At 42.5% G+C, this 19,376-nt stretch overlaps 2 protein-coding genes across 2 annotated transcripts; both read left to right on the forward strand.

Annotated features, from left to right (window-relative positions):
- The first annotated feature begins 13 nt into the window (after window positions 1–13).
- On the forward strand, window positions 14–9,718 carry hspa4l (heat shock protein 4 like). The gene is made up of 19 exons (XM_088318064.1): window positions 14–410; window positions 1,689–1,746; window positions 1,825–1,965; window positions 2,900–3,022; window positions 3,106–3,205; window positions 4,499–4,632; window positions 4,725–4,969; window positions 5,041–5,117; window positions 5,185–5,336; window positions 5,400–5,506; window positions 6,225–6,358; window positions 6,498–6,694; window positions 6,800–6,874; window positions 7,122–7,274; window positions 7,748–7,873; window positions 7,966–8,073; window positions 8,155–8,274; window positions 8,655–8,816; window positions 8,912–9,718. Exons 1-19 carry the CDS (start codon window positions 304–306, stop codon window positions 9,101–9,103), a joined length of 2,511 nt encoding a protein of 836 aa, XP_088174190.1. The 5' UTR covers window positions 14–303; the 3' UTR covers window positions 9,104–9,718.
- Window positions 9,719–10,267: 549 nt separating this feature from the next.
- On the forward strand, window positions 10,268–19,294 carry plk4 (polo-like kinase 4 (Drosophila)). Its single transcript, XM_088318066.1, has 15 exons — window positions 10,268–10,446; window positions 12,163–12,258; window positions 12,496–12,591; window positions 12,930–13,044; window positions 13,821–14,790; window positions 14,867–14,958; window positions 15,583–15,920; window positions 15,986–16,090; window positions 17,121–17,223; window positions 17,311–17,460; window positions 17,900–18,125; window positions 18,220–18,322; window positions 18,393–18,530; window positions 18,604–18,710; window positions 18,949–19,294. The coding sequence occupies exons 1-15, from the start codon at window positions 10,417–10,419 to the stop codon at window positions 19,058–19,060; spliced, it is 2,781 nt and encodes a 926-aa protein (XP_088174192.1). The 5' UTR covers window positions 10,268–10,416; the 3' UTR covers window positions 19,061–19,294.
- The last annotated feature ends 82 nt before the right edge of the window (window positions 19,295–19,376 follow it).

Consider the following 19,376-nt stretch of genomic DNA (forward strand, 5'->3'; position numbering starts at 1 on the left):
GCGGGTTTAAAGCGCATCAGTCTCTTAGAGCCTTTGGTGATGTTTACGGTCGCCTCGGAACGGGAGAATCCGCTCTGGTCATCGTAGGCCTCGGGATTACGCCGGATGAGTTGGCTATAAACAACCCGATTTACGTAACGTCGCGTAATTTATCGAGTGCACCTGTAGTTGGCGGACGTGTCGATTTCCATCGGAGTCGTACATAATTTCTTATTCTACTAGAATAGTGTAATACTGTTTTCTTCACAAGGTGACAAGTGCAAAAGGATAAGTTTCTCAGGAGGGTAAATAAGAGCTTCCATCATGTCAGTGGTCGGCATTGATGTGGGTTTCCTAAACTGCTACATCGCTGTAGCCAGGAGTGGCGGCATTGAGACCATCGCCAACGAATACAGTGACAGATGCACGCCGTGAGTATAAAATTAATGAAATAAATAAATGAATAAAAGAGAAGCGTCATCGTGGCGAAAAGCGGTCCCGTTGCGAGTTTGTTACGCAATGTCTGCGTCTTGTGTGACGCTTTGACGATGCTGGTGCTGGCAGCAGCCAGGGATGCTGCTGGCTCTGGATGAGAGGAGGGCCTTTTACTTTTACCCTAGCAGGTTAACAAAGGTCAAAATGAACTCAAAATGTCAACACAAGCAATTGTAATTCTTGGCAGTACAAGTAACCTCATAATGTACATCCTCGTTTTTTTTTTGTTGTGTTTCTGTTAATATTTGTATGTAAACAGCTCGAAAGCAACTTGACATGTGTTAATGTGGCGTGTTACTTCCTAATGCTGTCAAGTAACAGTTGAACCTACAACTATATATCAGAGCTTTTTATTATACTCACGGTAAATACTGAAATAGCTACACATAGGAAGAAAGTTGGACCTGTAAGGTCCAAAAACATACATATTGGGGAGGCAGAATCTGTCATCTGGAGGGTCTTGGGCTTTGGAACCAGAGGATCGGTTTGAGTCCTGCTGCGACCAAATGTAAAACTAATTGTTGGAGAAATTCTAGTCGAAGCCAGTTTCTTAGCCTACTGTCGAGGTGCCCTTGAGCCTCCCCCAACTCAAGCCTTTCACTCTCATCTCGGGATTCCTACATGCATGTGATCTGGATCTGTGTTGTTAAAGTATGTAGGTTTAATTTCCCCCTCAAGGATTATAAAATACTAATGAAACTGGAAAGATTTTTTTCTAGTGTTTATATACAGAAAATATCACAAAACAAGTATGACCAATAAAACTACACACGTTTTTCTTCCTTTTATCTGAAACCAATATCACTTTTTGCGTAAAAATAAGAAAGCAAGTTAATTCAGTAGCTAGTGGTTCTCCCGATGGAGTTTTCTTCGACTTCCACCCGCATTCCAAAAACTTGCCCAAAGTCAGCTGCGACAGGCCGCCAGCTCACAATCTCCTTCTCTAAATATCTAGATAGATCATTCTTTCTCCCATGAAGGATTATATTAACAAATGGCTGAATTGGATGGCGGTTTTTGAAGCTGAACAATCCTGCTGCTGTACGTGTCGTCAGACCCCCTTGTGAAATGTCCATAATTGCAAAAAAGCATTCTGCTCTCACAGAGACAGCCAATTACATTTGTTCTCTGTTGGCTGAATAGCTTAGCTTGATTTTTTTCACCATAGTTTACTTCATCTGCTGATGCACTTGTCTCTCCTCATCCTCATCAAGGGCTTGTGTGTCTTTTGCCGCCAAAAATCGCATCATTGGAAATGCAGCCAAGAGTCAAGTAAGGACACTCCCCATAATGTCCACTTATTCAAAGTGACTTCAATGTGCAATGGTGCTCCTCTGCCCCCTTTTCTAGGTGATAACAAACTTCAAGAATACAGTCCATGGCTTCAAAAGGTTCCATGGCAGAGCATTCGATGACCCCTTTGTGCAAGCAGAAAAAAACAAACTACCTTACAGTTTGCATAGACTGTCTGATGGAACCACTGGGCTGAAGGTGAAGTGTTGATAAAATCCATCCATCATTTTATTTCATATATCTCAGCCTTGTTGCTAAACATTTGTACCCGAATGTCACGATAGTGTTAGTGTTACCTTCGCAGAGGAGTGTTCTTTTTATAGAACGGTGCATTCATTCTTCCAAGGATGATTCATTTTAAATTTGAGAATCTCCACCTGAGTATGCCATTAAGATAATAAATGAAAGAATACATGACTTGATTTGTCTGCAAGGTAATCAACAGCAGTTATCTCAAACAGAATTTTAACTTGGCTTGGAAGGAAGGATTCAAGGATGATATGAATGGAAGGGAATAAAGAAGGACGACGAAGGAAGGAAGGCAGGAATAATATGATTTTGTAAGAAATAGGTTGGGCTAGTGATTTTATTGTCATGTGTTGATATTGGCTCAGCACCGCAAAGAATGTGTAGTTCACGATGGTGTGTTGGGCTGAAGTGGGCCAAAAGTCATGTTTTTTTTTTTTTAACTGCTGTGCTGCTTTTAATATGGTAACTTGATGACGCCGTTGTATTGTTATATCCCTCAAATTTATTTGTGATTTTTTCCGCTTTGTTCCGTTTTCACTATGTCAGTTCCCTCTCAAATGTCATTCTTTCCAACTGCATTTTCCAATAAAAATCCATCACAATAGAAATAACATCTGAGGAAATATACCAAGCTCTCCTGTTGGTAGAAAAACTGTTTTGGCATAAAAAAAGGTAAACAGATCCTCCAAGCAGCTAAACAGGTTAAAATACCCAAATGAAACAGAACTCTGGCTAGAAATGCAATTTTAAAGCCGTAATTTCAAACCCTAATCATCTCTCCTGTCTTGCAACTTTAGAACCCTAAACCTCGAACACAACCCAAAATTCATAATCGAGTAAGTAACGCATAATTGTGAGTTTAATGGCAAATTGTATTTCCCAGGTGCGTTATTTGGATGAGGACAAAGTGTTCACAGTGCAGCAGATCACAGGCATGCTGCTCAGCAAGCTGAAGGAGACGTCAGAGGGCGCCCTGAAAAAGCCCGTAGTGGACTGCGTGGTGTCTGTGAGTGTTGCAAACATTTTTGATGATTCCACTCAAAAGCTTCAGAAATCCAACCATGTTTGTTGGTGCTCTACATTCTGCAGGTCCCCTGCTTTTTTACAGATGCTGAGCGACGGTCCGTGTTGGATGCTACGCAAATAGCAGGGCTCAACTGTTTACGGCTAATAAACGACACAACCGCAGGTCAGTGGAATTGTAACGTAGTCGTAGTCAGCTACTTTCTGGCTCAAGGGTTTTATTGTTAGGCCGTGGAGCCGTTAATGAGACGAGGAATCAAATTTGGATCCAGAGAAACCAAGAAATGGGAATATTCTAATTCATCCAAGTCATACTGCACCGGTTGTCGTTTCGCACCTCATCCGAGAAGGCTTCATCAGTTCATGCGGTTGAAATCATTTCACCTCTACCGACAAATACGCAACACGTTTGACTGCAGAGTTATTTCCACGACAATTTTATAACTGAATGGAACATTAATGAGGGCGTTTCAACTCAACGACTCGTTGGCCCGACAGAAGCGTCTCTGCAAGGCATCTGAACGATGGTGGTTTTGCATCCCTAAAGAATGATACCATTCATAGTGGTGGAGCATAAACTCAGGCTGGTCAGTCCTAATCAAGTGTTGTTGCATGAACTGATGAAACATTTTCAAATGAGGGCCAAAACGTGTTTTAAGACAACCAGCAAAGTCCAGTTGTCTGGCTGATGTTTTTTTTTTTTTTTGTCAAATGAGCGCCCTGCAACGTCCTGTATGAGTGAGTCAGAATCAATAGTCCTAATGATGTCACGAACAAAATACTCAAATATAAGTAAATTACATAATTTGTTACAAATGTCTTGCGTTTTGTGCCGACCGCCACAAATATGATTTGCTAGTAGCTCATCCTCATTAAGTTCGCAGGTGGGCTGGATCCTATCCGTGCTGACTTTGGGGCGGAGGCGGGCCACACCTTGGACTGGTTAACCATGAAAAAAAATAAACTTCATAAATTTGAAGATAAAATATACGGATTATCTACCTTATTTCTACACCCCATGATCCTTTGCATGAAATATAGTGGGAATTATTTTTTTATTTATTTTTTTTTTAACATGGAAACCGTTTGTGCGAGGCCACTTTCTATAACAGTTACAGACAATGTGGGGACGCCTGTTGTTGCATCATAAAAGAGAAGAAATTTCAATGTCGCTTCCTGCTAATGTAGCGCGGTCGGAGGATGACATTAAAAAAAGTGGTCAGCAACGAGGTAGAGTCACATGCCTGACTATTTTTCGTCACCTTAGTCGTGAGTCAATGAGCAATCTCAAAAGGGGGTCAGGAGAAACATTCAAATAAAGTGCTGGCTATATAAAATATTAGATACAATATGAATTGTAATTCAGACTATTATACCTTATAGTGGACACATAAAATAAGCATAATTTTACAATGTTTAAGAAATGTGTTTTGTTTAAGATAATTGTTTTATTTGACAGTGGCATTAGCCTATGGCATCTACAAACAGGACCTTCCCACTCCAGAGGAGAAGCCTCGCAATGTTGTGTTTGTGGACATGGGACATTCATCTTACCAGGTCGCAATCACATCCTTCAACAAAGGCAAACTCAAGGTCTGTCGCCTTCCATTTTTTTCCCCTCCTCACAATTCTCACCCTGAACCTTTTCCTCACCGAGCTCCACCTGTGCCATCCTTGGTCGCCAGGTCCTCGCCACGGCATTTGACCCCTACCTGGGTGGTCGTAATTTTGACGAGGCTTTGGTGAATTACTTCTGCGAGGAGTTCAAAGTCAAGTACAAGCTGCACGTGCGAGACAACCCGAGGGCTGTGCTGCGTCTGCATCAGGAGTGCGAGAAGCTCAAGAAGCTCATGAGTGCCAACTCCTCAGACCTGCCGCTCAACATCGAGTGCTTCATGAATGACATTGACGTTTCCAGCAGGATGAACAGGTCCAAATAAAGACATTGTAATACAGCGTGATAGCTTGTGACGTGATTTTGACCTTGTTTCCAATCCGCAGGGGCTATTTTGAAGAGATGTGTGCCCAGTATTTAATGCGGGTCGAAATGCCGTTGAAGGCCGCGCTGGAACATTCAAGTACGTCCCTATGATTTCATCCTCTCAGGTATGTCAGGTAATATTAAGTCAACAATTTATGTGGCAGAGCTGAGCCGGGACGACATCTACTCCGTGGAGATAGTCGGAGGCGCAACGAGAATGCCGGCCGTCAAAGACCGGATCGCCAGGTTTTTTGGCAAAGACGTCAGCACCACGCTCAACGCCGACGAGGCTGTCGCCAGAGGCTCTGCTCTTCAGGTTACCATTTTCATTTTTTATTTCTTGCTGTTGAGAATAAATCTTACTGTCATTCTCTTGCAGTGTGCAATCTTGTCTCCAGCGTTTAAAGTGCGCGAGTTCTCCATCACCGATGCCGTTCCCTTCCCCATTACTCTGCACTGGAAATCACCAACAGAGGATGGACTCGGGTGAGGGCCCATTTTACAATCCAGGCGTGTCATTCGAACTCATTTAGTTCAAGGGGATACACACAGTGTAATTTGATGTAAAGCGACCAGTAAAATCGTAGCATAATTAATATGAAGAATATTGAGTTGGCGTTTACTCCTTATTTCAATAAAACAATTTACGCCCATTTGGGAAATATTCCCATTGGTTGATTTGCAAGTTGTCCTAATTTCAGGAAAAGGGTTATCACCCTTTCGCCCCAGAAAGTTAAAATGGAATTTAAAATCGTTAACAAAACTACTGCTTCAGTTATTCTTTTCAATATGATTGCTTGTTAAAATGTTTACTTTTACAGAAACACAATGTTCAATCAGTTTTGTCCTGAATCGTTGATTAGATTTTATTTTTTGAAAAATCTCTTGTTCCTTTTAACTTCTACTTGCTTTCTCTTATTTCAAAGTCTTTTCTGAATGGTGATCAATTTCTCTAATCTTATTGGCTGTACTGAGTAGTCAGACCCTTTCCTATATGTCATAACAAATTCAACTTCCGGTTGTATGGCTATCATCACACTTCTCATAGTTGCCATTAACTCATTCACTGCCAGCCCAGGTTAAAAAAAAAAAAAAAATGCATTTTTTGACGTATATATCCGTCAATGGCAGTGAAAGAGTTAATGGTCTTTTGCTCAAGTGTCCAAAATCTTACTTCGATTCCCTCCTTTTCCTTTCGTTTTAGGGAGTGTGAGGTGTTCAGTAAGAATCATGCGGCCCCTTTTTCCAAAGTCATCACCTTCCATAAGAAAGAGCCTTTTGACCTTGAAGCCTTTTACAGCTGCCCTCACGAGCTTCCATATCCAGACTGTAGGATAGGTAATATTTGATTATTCTGTGCTCAGTGTCTTTCCATGAATATCATACTGAAGTCTCATAAACCAAAAATCAGCGACACTTTGAGCTTTGAGGCTCTCAATTTTATTCTCAGCAAGTGTTCCCGCCCTTCTGTTGCCAGGATGCTTTTCAGTCCAGAATGTGGTGCCCCAGCCAGATGGAGAAAGTTCCAAAGTGAAGGTCAAGGTGCGCTTTAATGTCCACGGCATCTTCAGCGTGTCCAGTGCGTCTTTGATTGAGAAGCAGAAAGGAGAAGGGGAGGACATGCAGATTGACGCTGAGCCGCTTGTGCAAAATGAAGGCAGAGTTGAGGAGCAGGTAGGCGAATTCCAGTTTCATATTTGAGCTTTTTTACCAAATACAATTTATCAAACATCGATTCAATGTTTGTATTTCCTTTTAAACATCAATGATATTTGTCAGACCAAAATGCAGGTAGATCAGGAAGTCCAAAGCCAGGGGGAGCAGCCAAATGAAGACAACACTTGCACCAATAAGGTTAGCCGGAAGGTCCACCATGTCCTGTCATTTCCTCTCCAGAATTATATTAAACACGACCATGCCTATAAATGCTTCACTGAAACTATTCATAAGGGAGTATCCACTACAATAAAAAAAAAAACAGATTGACACATGACAGTGATCCACTCTTCAATCAAGTAGCTTCCATTAATTACCATATTTTTTGTCCTGATGAGTCAGGCTGTAACGTCAAAAGAGTTGCCAAGTGTGTTATGTGGCGCAGGGGCTTGCTGTTGATGCAGGGGATCAGCAGGACCCAGCAGCAGTAGCAGGGAGCAAGGCCAAAGTGAAGGTGAAGAGTGCTGAGCTGCCCATTGTGGCCAGCAATATCAGACAGCTTGACAGCGAGGTGCTTTGCAACTTTTTCAAGTTTGAGGTGAGTATCTCCAATGGTTTTCTTTGTCGCGGATGGTTTTAATTAGAGGATATTTCAATGTGCATTTACTTAAATGTCAATTCTCCATTAAAATGACACCATTTTGTTTTTAATCATGAAAAATATAACAAGTATTTTAGAAAAGGCAATAAATATTAAGGATATAAGCTGTTTTTGTGTGATTACTGTAGCGTGCTATGCGTATGTTGCCTCTTCGAGAAGTGGCCTAGTGAAATGCGCCACACGCCGGTCTTGGGCTGTGGTGCAGTGTGACAGCAACTCCTTGGGAAGGTTCTCATTTTGTGTGTTTATCTGATCAATAAACACCTGCGAGTGAGGCTTTCCTTGCCCACAAGAGGCAATAGACTACTTTTTTTTTCATTTCACTCAAGCAGCGGCATATTTGTAGCTCGAATCACTAAGCTCGAATCACCATTTTCTGGAAAAACTAATTTTTTTTTTTTTGGTTACAGCGTCAAATGATTGTGCAAGACAAACAGGTGAAAGAGGCAAATGATGCTAAAAACGCTGTGGAAGAATATGTTTATGATCTCCGGAACAAACTTTGTGGCATCTATGAAAAGTATATCGCAGAGGAAGTAAGTGCTGTTTTTATTTCATTGTGTCGTGTTGGAAGAATGAGAACATGGATATTAATTCTTAAAATGCGTGTGTGACCAATGACCAATAGGATAGCAACAGGTTGACGTTGCTTCTGGAGGACACTGAAAACTGGCTTTATGAGGAAGGGGAAGACCAATCCAAAGATGTCTATGAGGAAAAGCTGAATGCACTCAGGGTTTGTTTTATGTTTGTATTAGAGGTATTTTTTAAATTGGATAGTGTGTGCTTCGAGAACATGCATGCTTGTCCTCTGTAGAGTCTGGGTCAGCCTATTCAAGACCGGCACAGAGAGCACGAGGACCGGCCAAAGGCTTTTGAGGAGCTTGGCAAGAGGCTACAGTTCTACATGAAGTTTGTGGACTCTTACAAGCACAAGGTGAGCATTTATTTTGTATGTGTGATTTATCTAAATATTGCAAAACACAAATTGCTCACTGCGTATTGTGCAGAGTGGGCTTCGTATGTGGTCATACTACGGAGCCGGAATTGAACCCTGCACCTCTGCACTGCTAGTCTGACATGCTAACCAGTCTTCGACTGTGCCCGCCCCTTTTTGTCAAAATATAAAACAAACCTCCCGCCCCTCTAAAAAAAAAAGAACTATCTCTCAACAGATGTGAATGTTTTTGCAACTGTTTTGTGTTAGACAGTTTAGACGTCAAATTTTGCCAGTGTTTGAATGTTTTTTAGCTTAACTGTCAATAACCTAAAATTTGGTATCCCATGATGATTAATGTGACTGCAAATTCTCCACAGGATGAGCGTTATCTCCATTTGGCTGCCGAAGATGTCAACACTGTGGAGAAGTGCTTGAATGACAGCATGGTGTGGATGAATAGCAAGATAAATGTGCAAAGTAAACTGGCCGTCACTCAAGACCCCGTTGTCAAAGTAGCAGATATCATTGCCAAAATACAGGTATGTGATGTCAATTATTCCCCCATTCGGCGTCTCGCTATATCAGCTCTGACTTGAACACACTCAACACTTGTGACCCCCCCCCCCCCATGCAGGAGGTGCAGGATGTGTGTGCTGCCGTGATCAACAGGTCTAAGCCCATACTGGATGAGACGCACGAGGTGATCGACCAAAACAGCGGCGCCACTAATAACGGCCCGACCTCAAAGCAAGGCCCAGATGGGACTGGGGATGCCAAGGGAAGCCAGCACACGAAACATACAGCAAAGGAGATGGAAGTGGACTAAGACGATTGTTTGATCTCTCGGTCTCCGTCACGACCATCAGCGAGCATGTAGACAGTAGGAATAGCGTTAAAATAACTGGGACCACTTCTCAATCCTCACCAGCCACACAGGCAGATGTAGTGGCTGTGTTCATCTCCAAATGTTCAGTTTGCACACTCCTCGGTCCATCGTCATGTGTGACTATGGTGTGCTTCTACTCTCAAATGCTTTTGACTATTAAAGAAGAGACCATGCAATAGATTGAAATGTTGCACCTTTCCCTTAATGGAAGCATTTGCCTTCTGTGTCATCTAATGTAGCGTGTGACTTCCCCCACAGACCCAGAGAACTTGAGTAGACAACAGCTTTTACCAAACTGTTAGTTTGTATGCATTAGTACTAATACTACAGTATATATTTGTATGTAATACATTTGGGACTGAAAATCTATTTTAATATTTAATAAAAGCCATCATATTTAAGGTATATATAAGAACACATTCCCAGTGGCAACAATGGCTGACCTATAGTCTCTGTAGGAGGTGATGGAATGTATTTATTTCCATGTTGATTTTCTTGCAAGTTTCCATTTAGGATTTAAGTTGGAAAAATAAACACATTCTGCTGTAAAATCTATTGTGCAATCATATTTTTTTAGCAGATGAGATGAAAGCTTATGTTTAGCAAAAGAAATATGAAGAAAATAGATGTGGTAGACATTTATTAATGGAACATTTTCTCCCAAGAAAATGCTATTAGAACTGGTGTCAAAATCATGGCCTGCGGGCCTGATCTAGGCTAAGTCATGTCATGTAGCCCATGAAGGCTTGCTACAATCTTATCAAATTATGTCATGGAGGTGGCACAATGATTAGGGTTCTGAACTCCGACTTTAAAGTCACAAAGTCAGAATTCCCACTTTGAAGTCAGAATTCTCACTTAATTCTTAGAATTCTCACTTTAAAGTCAGAACTCTGAGAATAAAGTCAGAATCCTTCCAAAATATTTTTCCCTTCAATGGCCCTGATCCTCTTACTTAAAATTGCGTTAAAAACGTATAAAATTGGGAAAATTATATTGCCTGCTTGGGTATTCTCGTTTCCCGTGTGTTGCTTAGGGGCGTGGTCAAACGCGCCTATTTGAATGACGTAGTCTGACGTAGTCGCGCAAACTAAAGGGCGCATATTTTCAAAAATGGAGGCGAATGCAATGTTTTGTAGGGGAGTACAACAACACGCACCGTTTGCCCTCTGAGAACCGCTTGGACGGATATCAATGACCGGATTACTTCGGCACATTTTCTGGATGCATCGACAACGACGAAAGTACTCAAGATGAGCGTTTCAATCGGCGAAAGAATTGAGGTGAGCTAACGCTAGCATGGACTGGCTATTGCTAGCTCGGGCATTCGATACGATAGCTCGGAAGCCGAAATGTTTTTGTCGCTACTTGTTGCTTACGGTGTCAAAAGACTCATTGAAATCACATTTACCAATATTCTGCCCGCTGAAGTTAAGTTTAGTATTTCAGAATCCCCCAAAGTAGTTGCCTCTTCCAGTTCAAAATTAGTTTAGAAACTAACAAATGTAAACTATCATTGTATATGAGTTAAAATGAACTCTGATTGCATTCCAATGCAAACTTGCCTGTTTATTTATATATTACTTTGCTCTGTATTGAGTTCCTAATAACATTTGATATGCCCGGAAAATTATTTCACATTTATATATTTGTACGATTGTTTGCTACCGTATTGAAGTCTATTTAATTATTATTTTTATTATTTATACGTTCAGGCACACTTTCAGTTATTAATATGAAATATGTGTACTTTATTTTTATATTTATTTTTTTACGTGTACTGTCAATGGGGGGACCAAAACATGTATTATTATTACGCTCTAAAAACTGTTGGGCCAAAAATACTTTTTGGGTCAAAAAGAGATTGATCCCCAACTTGTTTAATACAAAATGTATTTTCAATTTGATTGTTTTTTGTTGTCGTTGTCGCTGTTTTATTGTTCTTGCTGTTCATATGATATGGTTTGTTGTTGACTCTCTGTGGCCGCTGCTTGGAGACGGTTCGCGGGAAGCGCGCCGGGATAATTGCAGGTTGTGGTTGGCCATCTGACGGCGTCAGGTGTTCTTGGCTTGTTCGGCCGTTAAACATTTGTCTCGGCCGTCAAGTGTTGGCGTCTGTGCTCGTTCTCGGCGGAGGCAGCAGCATGTACCACAGGCTACTCAATTACTTCCACAATCGCAGCTGCAGTGAAGATGAAGAGGAGAGATTGTGTTTTACTCGGGAGCTCAATATTGAGGTATCATGCGTTTGATTGAATTTGGATCAAAGTGCATTTTCTACTAAGATCGGGAGCTGCCATTTGTCTCAAAGTGCTCTATAAATCCAATCGAGTTGAGTTAAAACATCTGCCATTATGAATGATGCCAGTTGGAAGCGTGATAATAAACAATGTTGAATGAATACTTCTGTAAGTGTCAATAAGACTTGTGAATAGATTTTTCAAGTGTACCCAATATATAGTAAGTGGCTTCCCAAAACGAGTACCAGCTACCGGGTCAATATTATTATGTTACTGATATTCACAGAATAGTTTGGTAATGTGTTGTATTTAGAATTAGCCATAGGGATGTCACCATCAAATATTTTTAGAATCAGTTGTCGTATTGATGATGCCAATACATGATTTACTAAAGGTGTTCTTGACTGGGGTTAGCATGTTTGTTGTGGTTTGCACGTCTTCCTCACAGTTCCGAAGTTCTGTGTTTGAATCTAGATTGGTGCATTCCTGTGTCGTTTTCATTTTCTTTGAATGCTTTTGTGAGTTGTCTTCAGCATCCCGCCACATTCCGAGGACATGTAACTGATTTGCCCGTACAGTAGGTGTGAATTTAAGTGACCTGCAGTAGCAGGGCCTCTCACCCAAAGTCAGCTGTGATAGGCTCCAGCTCACTCTATAAGGATAAGAAAAAGAGTTAGATTTTTCTTGAGCTGCAAATTTTTAGCAAGCCCACTTATAAAGAATAATATGCATTTTTATGTATTTATTTTTAATACGCAGGATTTTAAAGTCCTCACCCTCCTCGGCAAAGGCTCCTTTGCCTGTGTTTACCGGGCAAAATCCATCAAGACGGGTCTGGAGGTTGCCATTAAAACGGTAAGAATCACCTGGCTAATGACAGGTCATTGTTGATACCTGTAATGAAATGTCTTGCCAACAATAAGCCACGCCCACACAGCTGTCATAAGAGACTGTTCAAGTACAATTAGGCCAAAATGTCTCCCCGCGCGTCTCTGCGCTTCATTGTCTTTTACACATACGACAGATTGACTGTTCAGCAACGTATTTCTGTCAGGTAGCGACTACGTCATCTTCTTCTTTCCCCGTTTACAGATTGACAAGAAAATGATGCACAAAGCTGGGATGGTCCAGCGTGTGACAAACGAGGTCGAGATTCACTGCCGCTTAAAGCACCCTTCGATACTTGAGGTAAACACACAGTTACATCCACGCTTTTGCCTTTTGTTAGTGTTGCCTTGGTTACATCACAGCCTTCTCCGGACTGTTTAATACTTAGCCAATATTGTCTTCTTTTCAACAATTGGCTCATTTTCTTTTTAAGACTTTGTTATTATGATTGTTTTTGACCTACTCAGTGTCGCATCATGCAAACAGAAAGAAAAACATGGCAATAAAAATAAGGAATACTGCCATGAAGCATTTTCATTGAAAGGCAAATCTTTTTTCATTTATCGTGACAACTTTGTGCGTTTATTCATTTATGTATATTTCTGAAAGCTAAATTGCACTTCACATCTGTTTTGCAGCTGTACAATTACTTTGAAGACAATAACTATGTGTACCTGGTGTTGGAAATGTGCCATAATGGGGAGATGGCCCGCTACCTGAAAGAGCGCAAGGTGCCGTTTTCCGAGGAGGAAGGTCAGACGTTTTAATTTTTAGAGTAAACATTCATGTTTGTATATGGGGGTCCTTGGATTCTAACAGTACGTAGGATGTTTTTCATACAAATATTGATCGGGCTGCAACAAACAATTATATAATAAACCTCCCTTTATTGAAAAAAAAAAAAACCAAAAGACATTTAAAATTGACATCGTGGAAATGACATAAACAAATTAATTATGATTCAGTCTCCGGTTTAGTTTGTAACATGTCAGAAAATAGGCAGTCATCAGTCTGCTTTCATGAAGGACCACAGAAATCAGAGGGTGTTTATCGTTGACCCGCTGAAATTCCAATTATTTAGACAATAATTAATTAAAAACGGCATCTAAAGGATTAATCGTTTACACTGTTGAGTTAGGTCTTACAGTTGTTTTGAACAATTCATTTTTTTTCTATCATGTCAACTTTATCAGCTATAAGATTAGAAAAAAAAAGGAAAGAAATGTCGATAAAACGCTAAGATGGAATTGTTATAACAATTTTGGAAAACTGAACTAAAATAGCATAAAACAAATAGAATTTACAAAGACATGTCCACAGTTAGAAGATTACGTGAAAAGCCAGCAATGCTAATCTTAAATCAGAGTATGCTAGATTTATTTGCAAATATTGATAGTCCTGACCTGTTGCGAGCTAACTCAACAGATTTTCCCCCCAAATTATTCCCCAGTTTTTATTAAAAAAACAAAACAACTTATCAATTGATTTGATAATAATCGGTCAATTGTGTTTTGGATGCCTGTCCACAGCGAGACACTTCATGCATCAGATAGTGAAAGGGATGCTCTACTTGCACACCCACGGTATCTTGCATCGGGATCTGACCTTGCCCAACCTGCTGCTCACCAACAACATGAACGTTAAGATCGCAGACTTCGGCCTGGCCACCGAGCTCAAACTCCCCAACGAGAAGCACTTCACCATGTGCGGGACGCCCAACTACATCTCCCCCGAGGTGGCCACCCGCAGCGCTCATGGCCTGGAGTCGGACGTCTGGTCCCTAGGATGCATGTTTTTCGCCTTCCTCGCGGGCCGCCCCCCGTTCGACACGGACACTGTCAAGCACACGCTCTCCAAGGTGGTACTCGGGGATTACCAGATGCCCGGCCACATTTCTCCGCAGGCCCAGGATCTGATCCATCAACTTCTGCAAAGGGATCCCGCCCATCGGCCCAGCCTGTCCGCCGTGCTGGACCATCCTTTTATGACCCGCAGCCTGCTGAGCCGGACCAAGGAGCTGGGCCCGGGTGACGACGTCTCCATTGACAGCGGCATCGCCACCATCTCCACCGGCTGCGCCTCGTCCACATCGGGCAGCAGCGGCAGCCGCCTCCACAGGAGGACGAGGCACGTCGTCGGCTCGGCCCTGCCCAATCGAATGGCGGCCGTGCCCAGTCTTCCGCTGCAGCCCGCTCGGGCCTGTTTTGAGGACGGAGGCCAGTGGCGGCAGGACAGATTTGGCAACGAAGGCAGGGGCCGGCTGCCTCACGGAGGAGGGAGTGAGCTGCCCCAACCTCACTATCTACGTAGAGCCCACTCCTCGGATCGCTTCGGCTCCTCTGGACCACAACAAATGCCCGCTCAGGCTGAACAGAGCCGGTGTCACTCAGAAGAATCACTGACAGGCATCGGCAGACCACGCTTCCCCTCATCCGCCATTCCTAATCCATTCTCGGAACATGGACAGATACCTTCACCTCCTGTCAAGCAGTCTGCAAAGTAAGCACTCAGTTTTAGAAATGGTCTCATTGACGAGAAGCATTCATTTGACTCCTTTTTTTTTTTTTTTTTCTAGCTCTGAGTATTTGTTCTCCACACAGACGGCACAGCCACCAAACCTTCAGTATCAGGACATGGAGGGAGTTACGAACTGGCTCAATAACGATGGTATGCTCTTGTTCTTTCCAAATACTTTTTTTCTTTTTCAAACCACAGTACTATTTGGTTGGATGGATGGATGGAGGGGCTCTTTTTTGAGCTGGTGCGGTAAATTGCAGTAAATGGTTGTGCACTGATAGTTGAGGCTGCCTTTCATAGTGCGCTTGTATTTCAAGAAAAGCTATGATGATAAAGTGAAAATTATTTGTGGAAAAAAAGTCCAGACTTTATGAGAAAAACACTTGCAACTAATCAAATAAAAAAATAAAATCAATAATTCAAGATATCGTATCAGTATCATTGGCCTAATGGCGCAGTTGCCAAAGTCGTGTATGAATGTTTTGACGAAAACAGGCAAAAACTTCATTCCTTGACCTGGATGACCGAGACAAGCTGACATGAACCAAAAGAAATGTTACCGTTGTTCACTTTCATTTACAATTAAATGAATATTTTTCTCAGATGAGGTGAGGTTACCAAAACACTCCATCCATCTGCCCCTGGTCCGGCCCCTCTGTCAAATTTTAGAACCCATTGTGGCCCGCCAATCAAAAAGTTTGCCCACACTTGATGTAAGGGGTTTAAAGCAGCAGCTCAAGCAAATCCCGACAAATATTGTCTTTCTGTTGCCAGGTTGTGGTCTGAGGCCCATCGACAGAAGCGCTCACAGCAGCGGCATCAGCTTCCACAGCGACAGAGGACACGGCTCGTGGACGGAAAAGCCCGTAAACCGGGCTGCCGACCCCCAACGCGGCCTGCATCGTCCCCACCCCTCCGGCCTGGAAGTGTACCAGAGAGAGAATATACCCGTAACCCACCTCCAGCCTCCTCTCTGCTCCTCCTCCTCGTCCTCACAGCTGCACTCAGCCAAAGCCGGCCTTGACCAGGAGAAGACGACGCTGAGAGACCTCGTCCCGCCTCTGTGCGCCTCGAGACTAAAGCCCATCAGACAGAAAACCAAAAATTCCGTTGTAAGTGCTTCCTGACATCATGATGTCCCTTTAGTTGAGTTGACTTGATTGTGTCCTCTTCACAGGTGAGCATCCTGGATACGGGCGAGGTCTGCATGGAGCTCTTAAAATGCCAAAATGGACAGGAGAGGGTCAAGGAAGTCCTTCGGATTTCCTCTGATGGTTCAATGGTAAGCGCTTCATATCACAAATAATCTTTTTTATGATCTAATCTGTGTCACGACGAGGCACTTTTTTCGGAACCTTTATTGGACAAACGTCTCACGGGAAAAAATGTCCCTCGAAGTGCATTTGGTGAATCCCCACTATTTGGGGATGTCCTGTCTCAAATCCACAAGTAATTGGGGCCCTTTTTCTTTTATTAAACTAAATTTATCTCCTCCCCTCATTTCAACAAATGTTTGTTACAAAAATGCCACCAGATGGCACCATGGCGTTGGCCCGAGCACTAAATCAGCTGAAAGATTCCTCCACAAAATCTGCATATGTGCAAATTCACAAATGCCAAACCACGAACATGAAGTGGTTTACTGAAAGAATGGTGCTCTTGTCTCTAAATTCTCCCAAATTGAGTTACTCAATGTGAAACCTGCGCATGAATACCGGCCGTTGAACATAAAGCTGTTATTCTGATGAATACTCAATGCCCCTCTAAATCAGCTTTTCTTTGTACTCAAGACTTTGCTGGTCGTTACGTACTCTGTCGTGCGGGGATAAAAATATAACTTAGATAAGTCGCGTTACATATCAGTGAAGATATATAGTTGCTTTTCCTCCGCAGACAGTTGTCGACTATCCAACTGTGAACAGTATTCAAAACTCTCAATGAACATTTCACAGTCGATTAGCGCCTTCTACTGTCGGAAATTGATTTTCAGTCAAGCATCGGGGACTGGGAATCAGCTTTCTACGTCTTGCACTCTGGTGAGCTTTGGTTTGCCCAAAAGGTTAGTTTAGATTAGACATTGATTATCTACTATGAAATATATATTGGACTGGAAGTGTACTTTTTACACAACCCTTAGGCACCAGCAAACACCTGTAAAATGAATACACCGCCTCAATTTTGGTTGTTTTTTTATTTTTTTTTTGTGTGCGTGTTATCTTTGGGAAATTACAGTAAGTGGAATTGTAAGCAATCCTAATAATCTCTCGTGTCACATAAAACTTGTTGCGAATCACGTGTGTTATGTCTTGCAGGTGACGATATACCAGCCCAATGGTGGAAAAGGCTTTCCTGTGCTAGACTGTCCACCCGCTCCCCCAGAAGATATCCTCATTTGCAGCTACGATGATCTTCCAGGTGAGAACATACTGTCAGCGCATGTTAAACAACAACTTCACTGTGGTTTAAACTCAATCAGGTCCACTCGTTTGTGTGTCGTGTCAGAAAAATACTGGAAGAAGTACCAGTTCGCCTCCAAGTTTGTGCAGCTGGTCAAATCCAAGACCCCCAAAGTGACCCTTTACACCAAGTACGCAAAGGTCATGTTGATGGAGAACTCCCCCAACGCTGACCTGGAGGTCTGCTTCTATGACGGTGAGACATCAGCGGCCACTGACTCAAAGAAAACACATTGCTGTCTTTTCTGTTAACTTTTTCTAAGGTCACACTGGAATGCAAAATGAAAATATACAAAGCTTTTCAATATTTAAAAATGTTCACTGTCAGCATTGACTTTACATTAGTATAATGCTGAATAACTCGGCCTTGAAAAATATTCACGCATTTTATGAGGCATCTGTGAAAAGCTGAAAATGGAAGGAGCAATGTGTAATTTTTTTTCAGCGAAATGTACTCATTTGAAAATCCTTCAACTGGAACTGTGGCGGTTAAAATTTTAACCCACCTCAGTTGGATGCAAATCCCATGCTGAAAAAACCCAGAGCAGGACTGATTTCTCTCTCTGCAAATGTTACTTTGTCGTCATTGACCGTGAATCCCGAAACGGACACGTTTTGTCGAATGTGCGTCACAGGGGCAAAGAGTCACAAGACTCCGGAGCTGCTGCGCGTGGTGAAGAAGAACGGCAAGTCGTACACGGTAAAGGGCGAGGTGGACCTGAGCGGCCTGAGCTCCGAGAGCCGCGTGTACGCCGAGTTGTCGGACGAGGGCCACCGTGTGTGTCTGTCGTTGGAGGCCGCCATTGAGGCGGAGGAGCAAATCACTCAGAAAGGTCCCTTCTTTCCCATCATCATTGGAAGGTAAACACTGGGGACGAGTTCATGTCATGTATGATACGTGCGTATGCACGCAGGTGTACCGTACTCACATAAATATAATGTTGGTCAATTTTAGGAGGCCCGTCATCCCCGAACCTGCGTTCTCGACACCACTTCCCTCCCAGCCTGCTCCTCCTGATCACGTTTCACCTCCGCAGCCGCCAAAAATCACTCCTTCAGTGAGTCTCCGGAAGCATGTATAGACAAACAAACGTTTATCTTCAACGACCACATCTTGTGTGCATGCAGATGATCTCCTACGACGGCTCCGACTTCACTTCTCCCAGCCTGAGTAAAAAAAGCTCCCCTGCGTGTCAGGGCGACTTTCAGAGCGCTGGCAAAGTGATCAAGTCCATTTTTGTGCCCAACGTGGGCTGGGCCTCTCAGGTAACGCCCCGAGTCGTTAGAATGGACAACGCGTCAGAGCTGGTCATTCAAATCCCGCCTGTTGTCTCGTCAGTTAACGAGTGGCGAAGTGTGGGTGCAGTTTAATGACGGCTCCCAGCTGGTGGTCCAGGCTGGAGTTTCCTGCATCAAGTACACCTCTCCTGAAGGGCGCGTCACCAGGTGATTCATGGCAAAAAAACATTTCTTTCAGTCGGTCAATTAAAAAAAAGTTGGACTCAGTCACTTCACACAGAGTGAACTATTTAATGATTTTATTTAATTTTTGTAAATTATATGATTGTACTGTAGCTACTGACTTGAACTTGAATTGAGATGCACCTGTTTTTAGCCTACAGTATGTATTCTATACCCAAGAATCAAGTAAAATTACTGAAGAGCCTGTGTGTGTTGATCCTAGGTACAAGGAGAACGATAAGATTCCCGATCATGTCAAGGGGAAGCTGCACTGTCTTTCCACCATCCTCGGCCTGTTGGCCAACCCGGCAGCTCGTCAACCGCAAGCACATTAGCATTTACTTCTTCACATTCTTGTAAATATCTATGTGTTTATATTTGTTAGATGGCTGTCGTCTTCCTTTTCTTTCTTTTTCTTTTTTTTTACATGTACAGAGGAATATGGAAAATATTTAATTTTTATTAAGTGACTCTTTTGTAAAGCAGCATTGTGTTGTAGCTGTCTCCTATCCGTACTGTCGTATGTGGCATTCATCAAGCAGGGGACCAATAAATGTCTGTAGGCTTGGTTTGCAGTTGTTGTAACTTTGCACAAATTGCACCCCATGGATTGATATTTCAAAATATAATTAAGAGTCAAACTCTAATAAG

The sequence above is a fragment of the Idiotropiscis lumnitzeri genome, chromosome 1, assembly GCF_059441095.1.
Source record: "Idiotropiscis lumnitzeri isolate Australia: NSW breed Sydney's pygmy pipehorse chromosome 1, RoL_Ilum_1.0, whole genome shotgun sequence".
Lineage (NCBI taxonomy): Eukaryota > Metazoa > Chordata > Actinopteri > Syngnathiformes > Syngnathidae > Idiotropiscis > Idiotropiscis lumnitzeri.

Excerpts from the sequence above, each read along its gene's own strand:
- plk4 (XM_088318066.1), top strand. The coding sequence starts at position 10,417 with ATGAGCGTTTCAATCGGCGAAAGAATTGAG. Across the intron at positions 18,323-18,392 it reads CGCCAAAAATCACTCCTTCA|ATGATCTCCTACGACGGCTC; the intron begins GTGAGTCTCCGG and ends GTGTGCATGCAG. Across the intron at positions 18,711-18,948 it reads CCTGAAGGGCGCGTCACCAG|GTACAAGGAGAACGATAAGA; the intron begins GTGATTCATGGC and ends TGTTGATCCTAG.
- hspa4l (XM_088318064.1), top strand. The coding sequence starts at position 304 with ATGTCAGTGGTCGGCATTGATGTGGGTTTCCTAAACTGCTACATCGCT. Across the intron at positions 411-1,688 it reads TACAGTGACAGATGCACGCC|GGCTTGTGTGTCTTTTGCCG; the intron begins GTGAGTATAAAA and ends ATCCTCATCAAG. Across the intron at positions 7,874-7,965 it reads AAAAGTATATCGCAGAGGAA|GATAGCAACAGGTTGACGTT; the intron begins GTAAGTGCTGTT and ends AATGACCAATAG.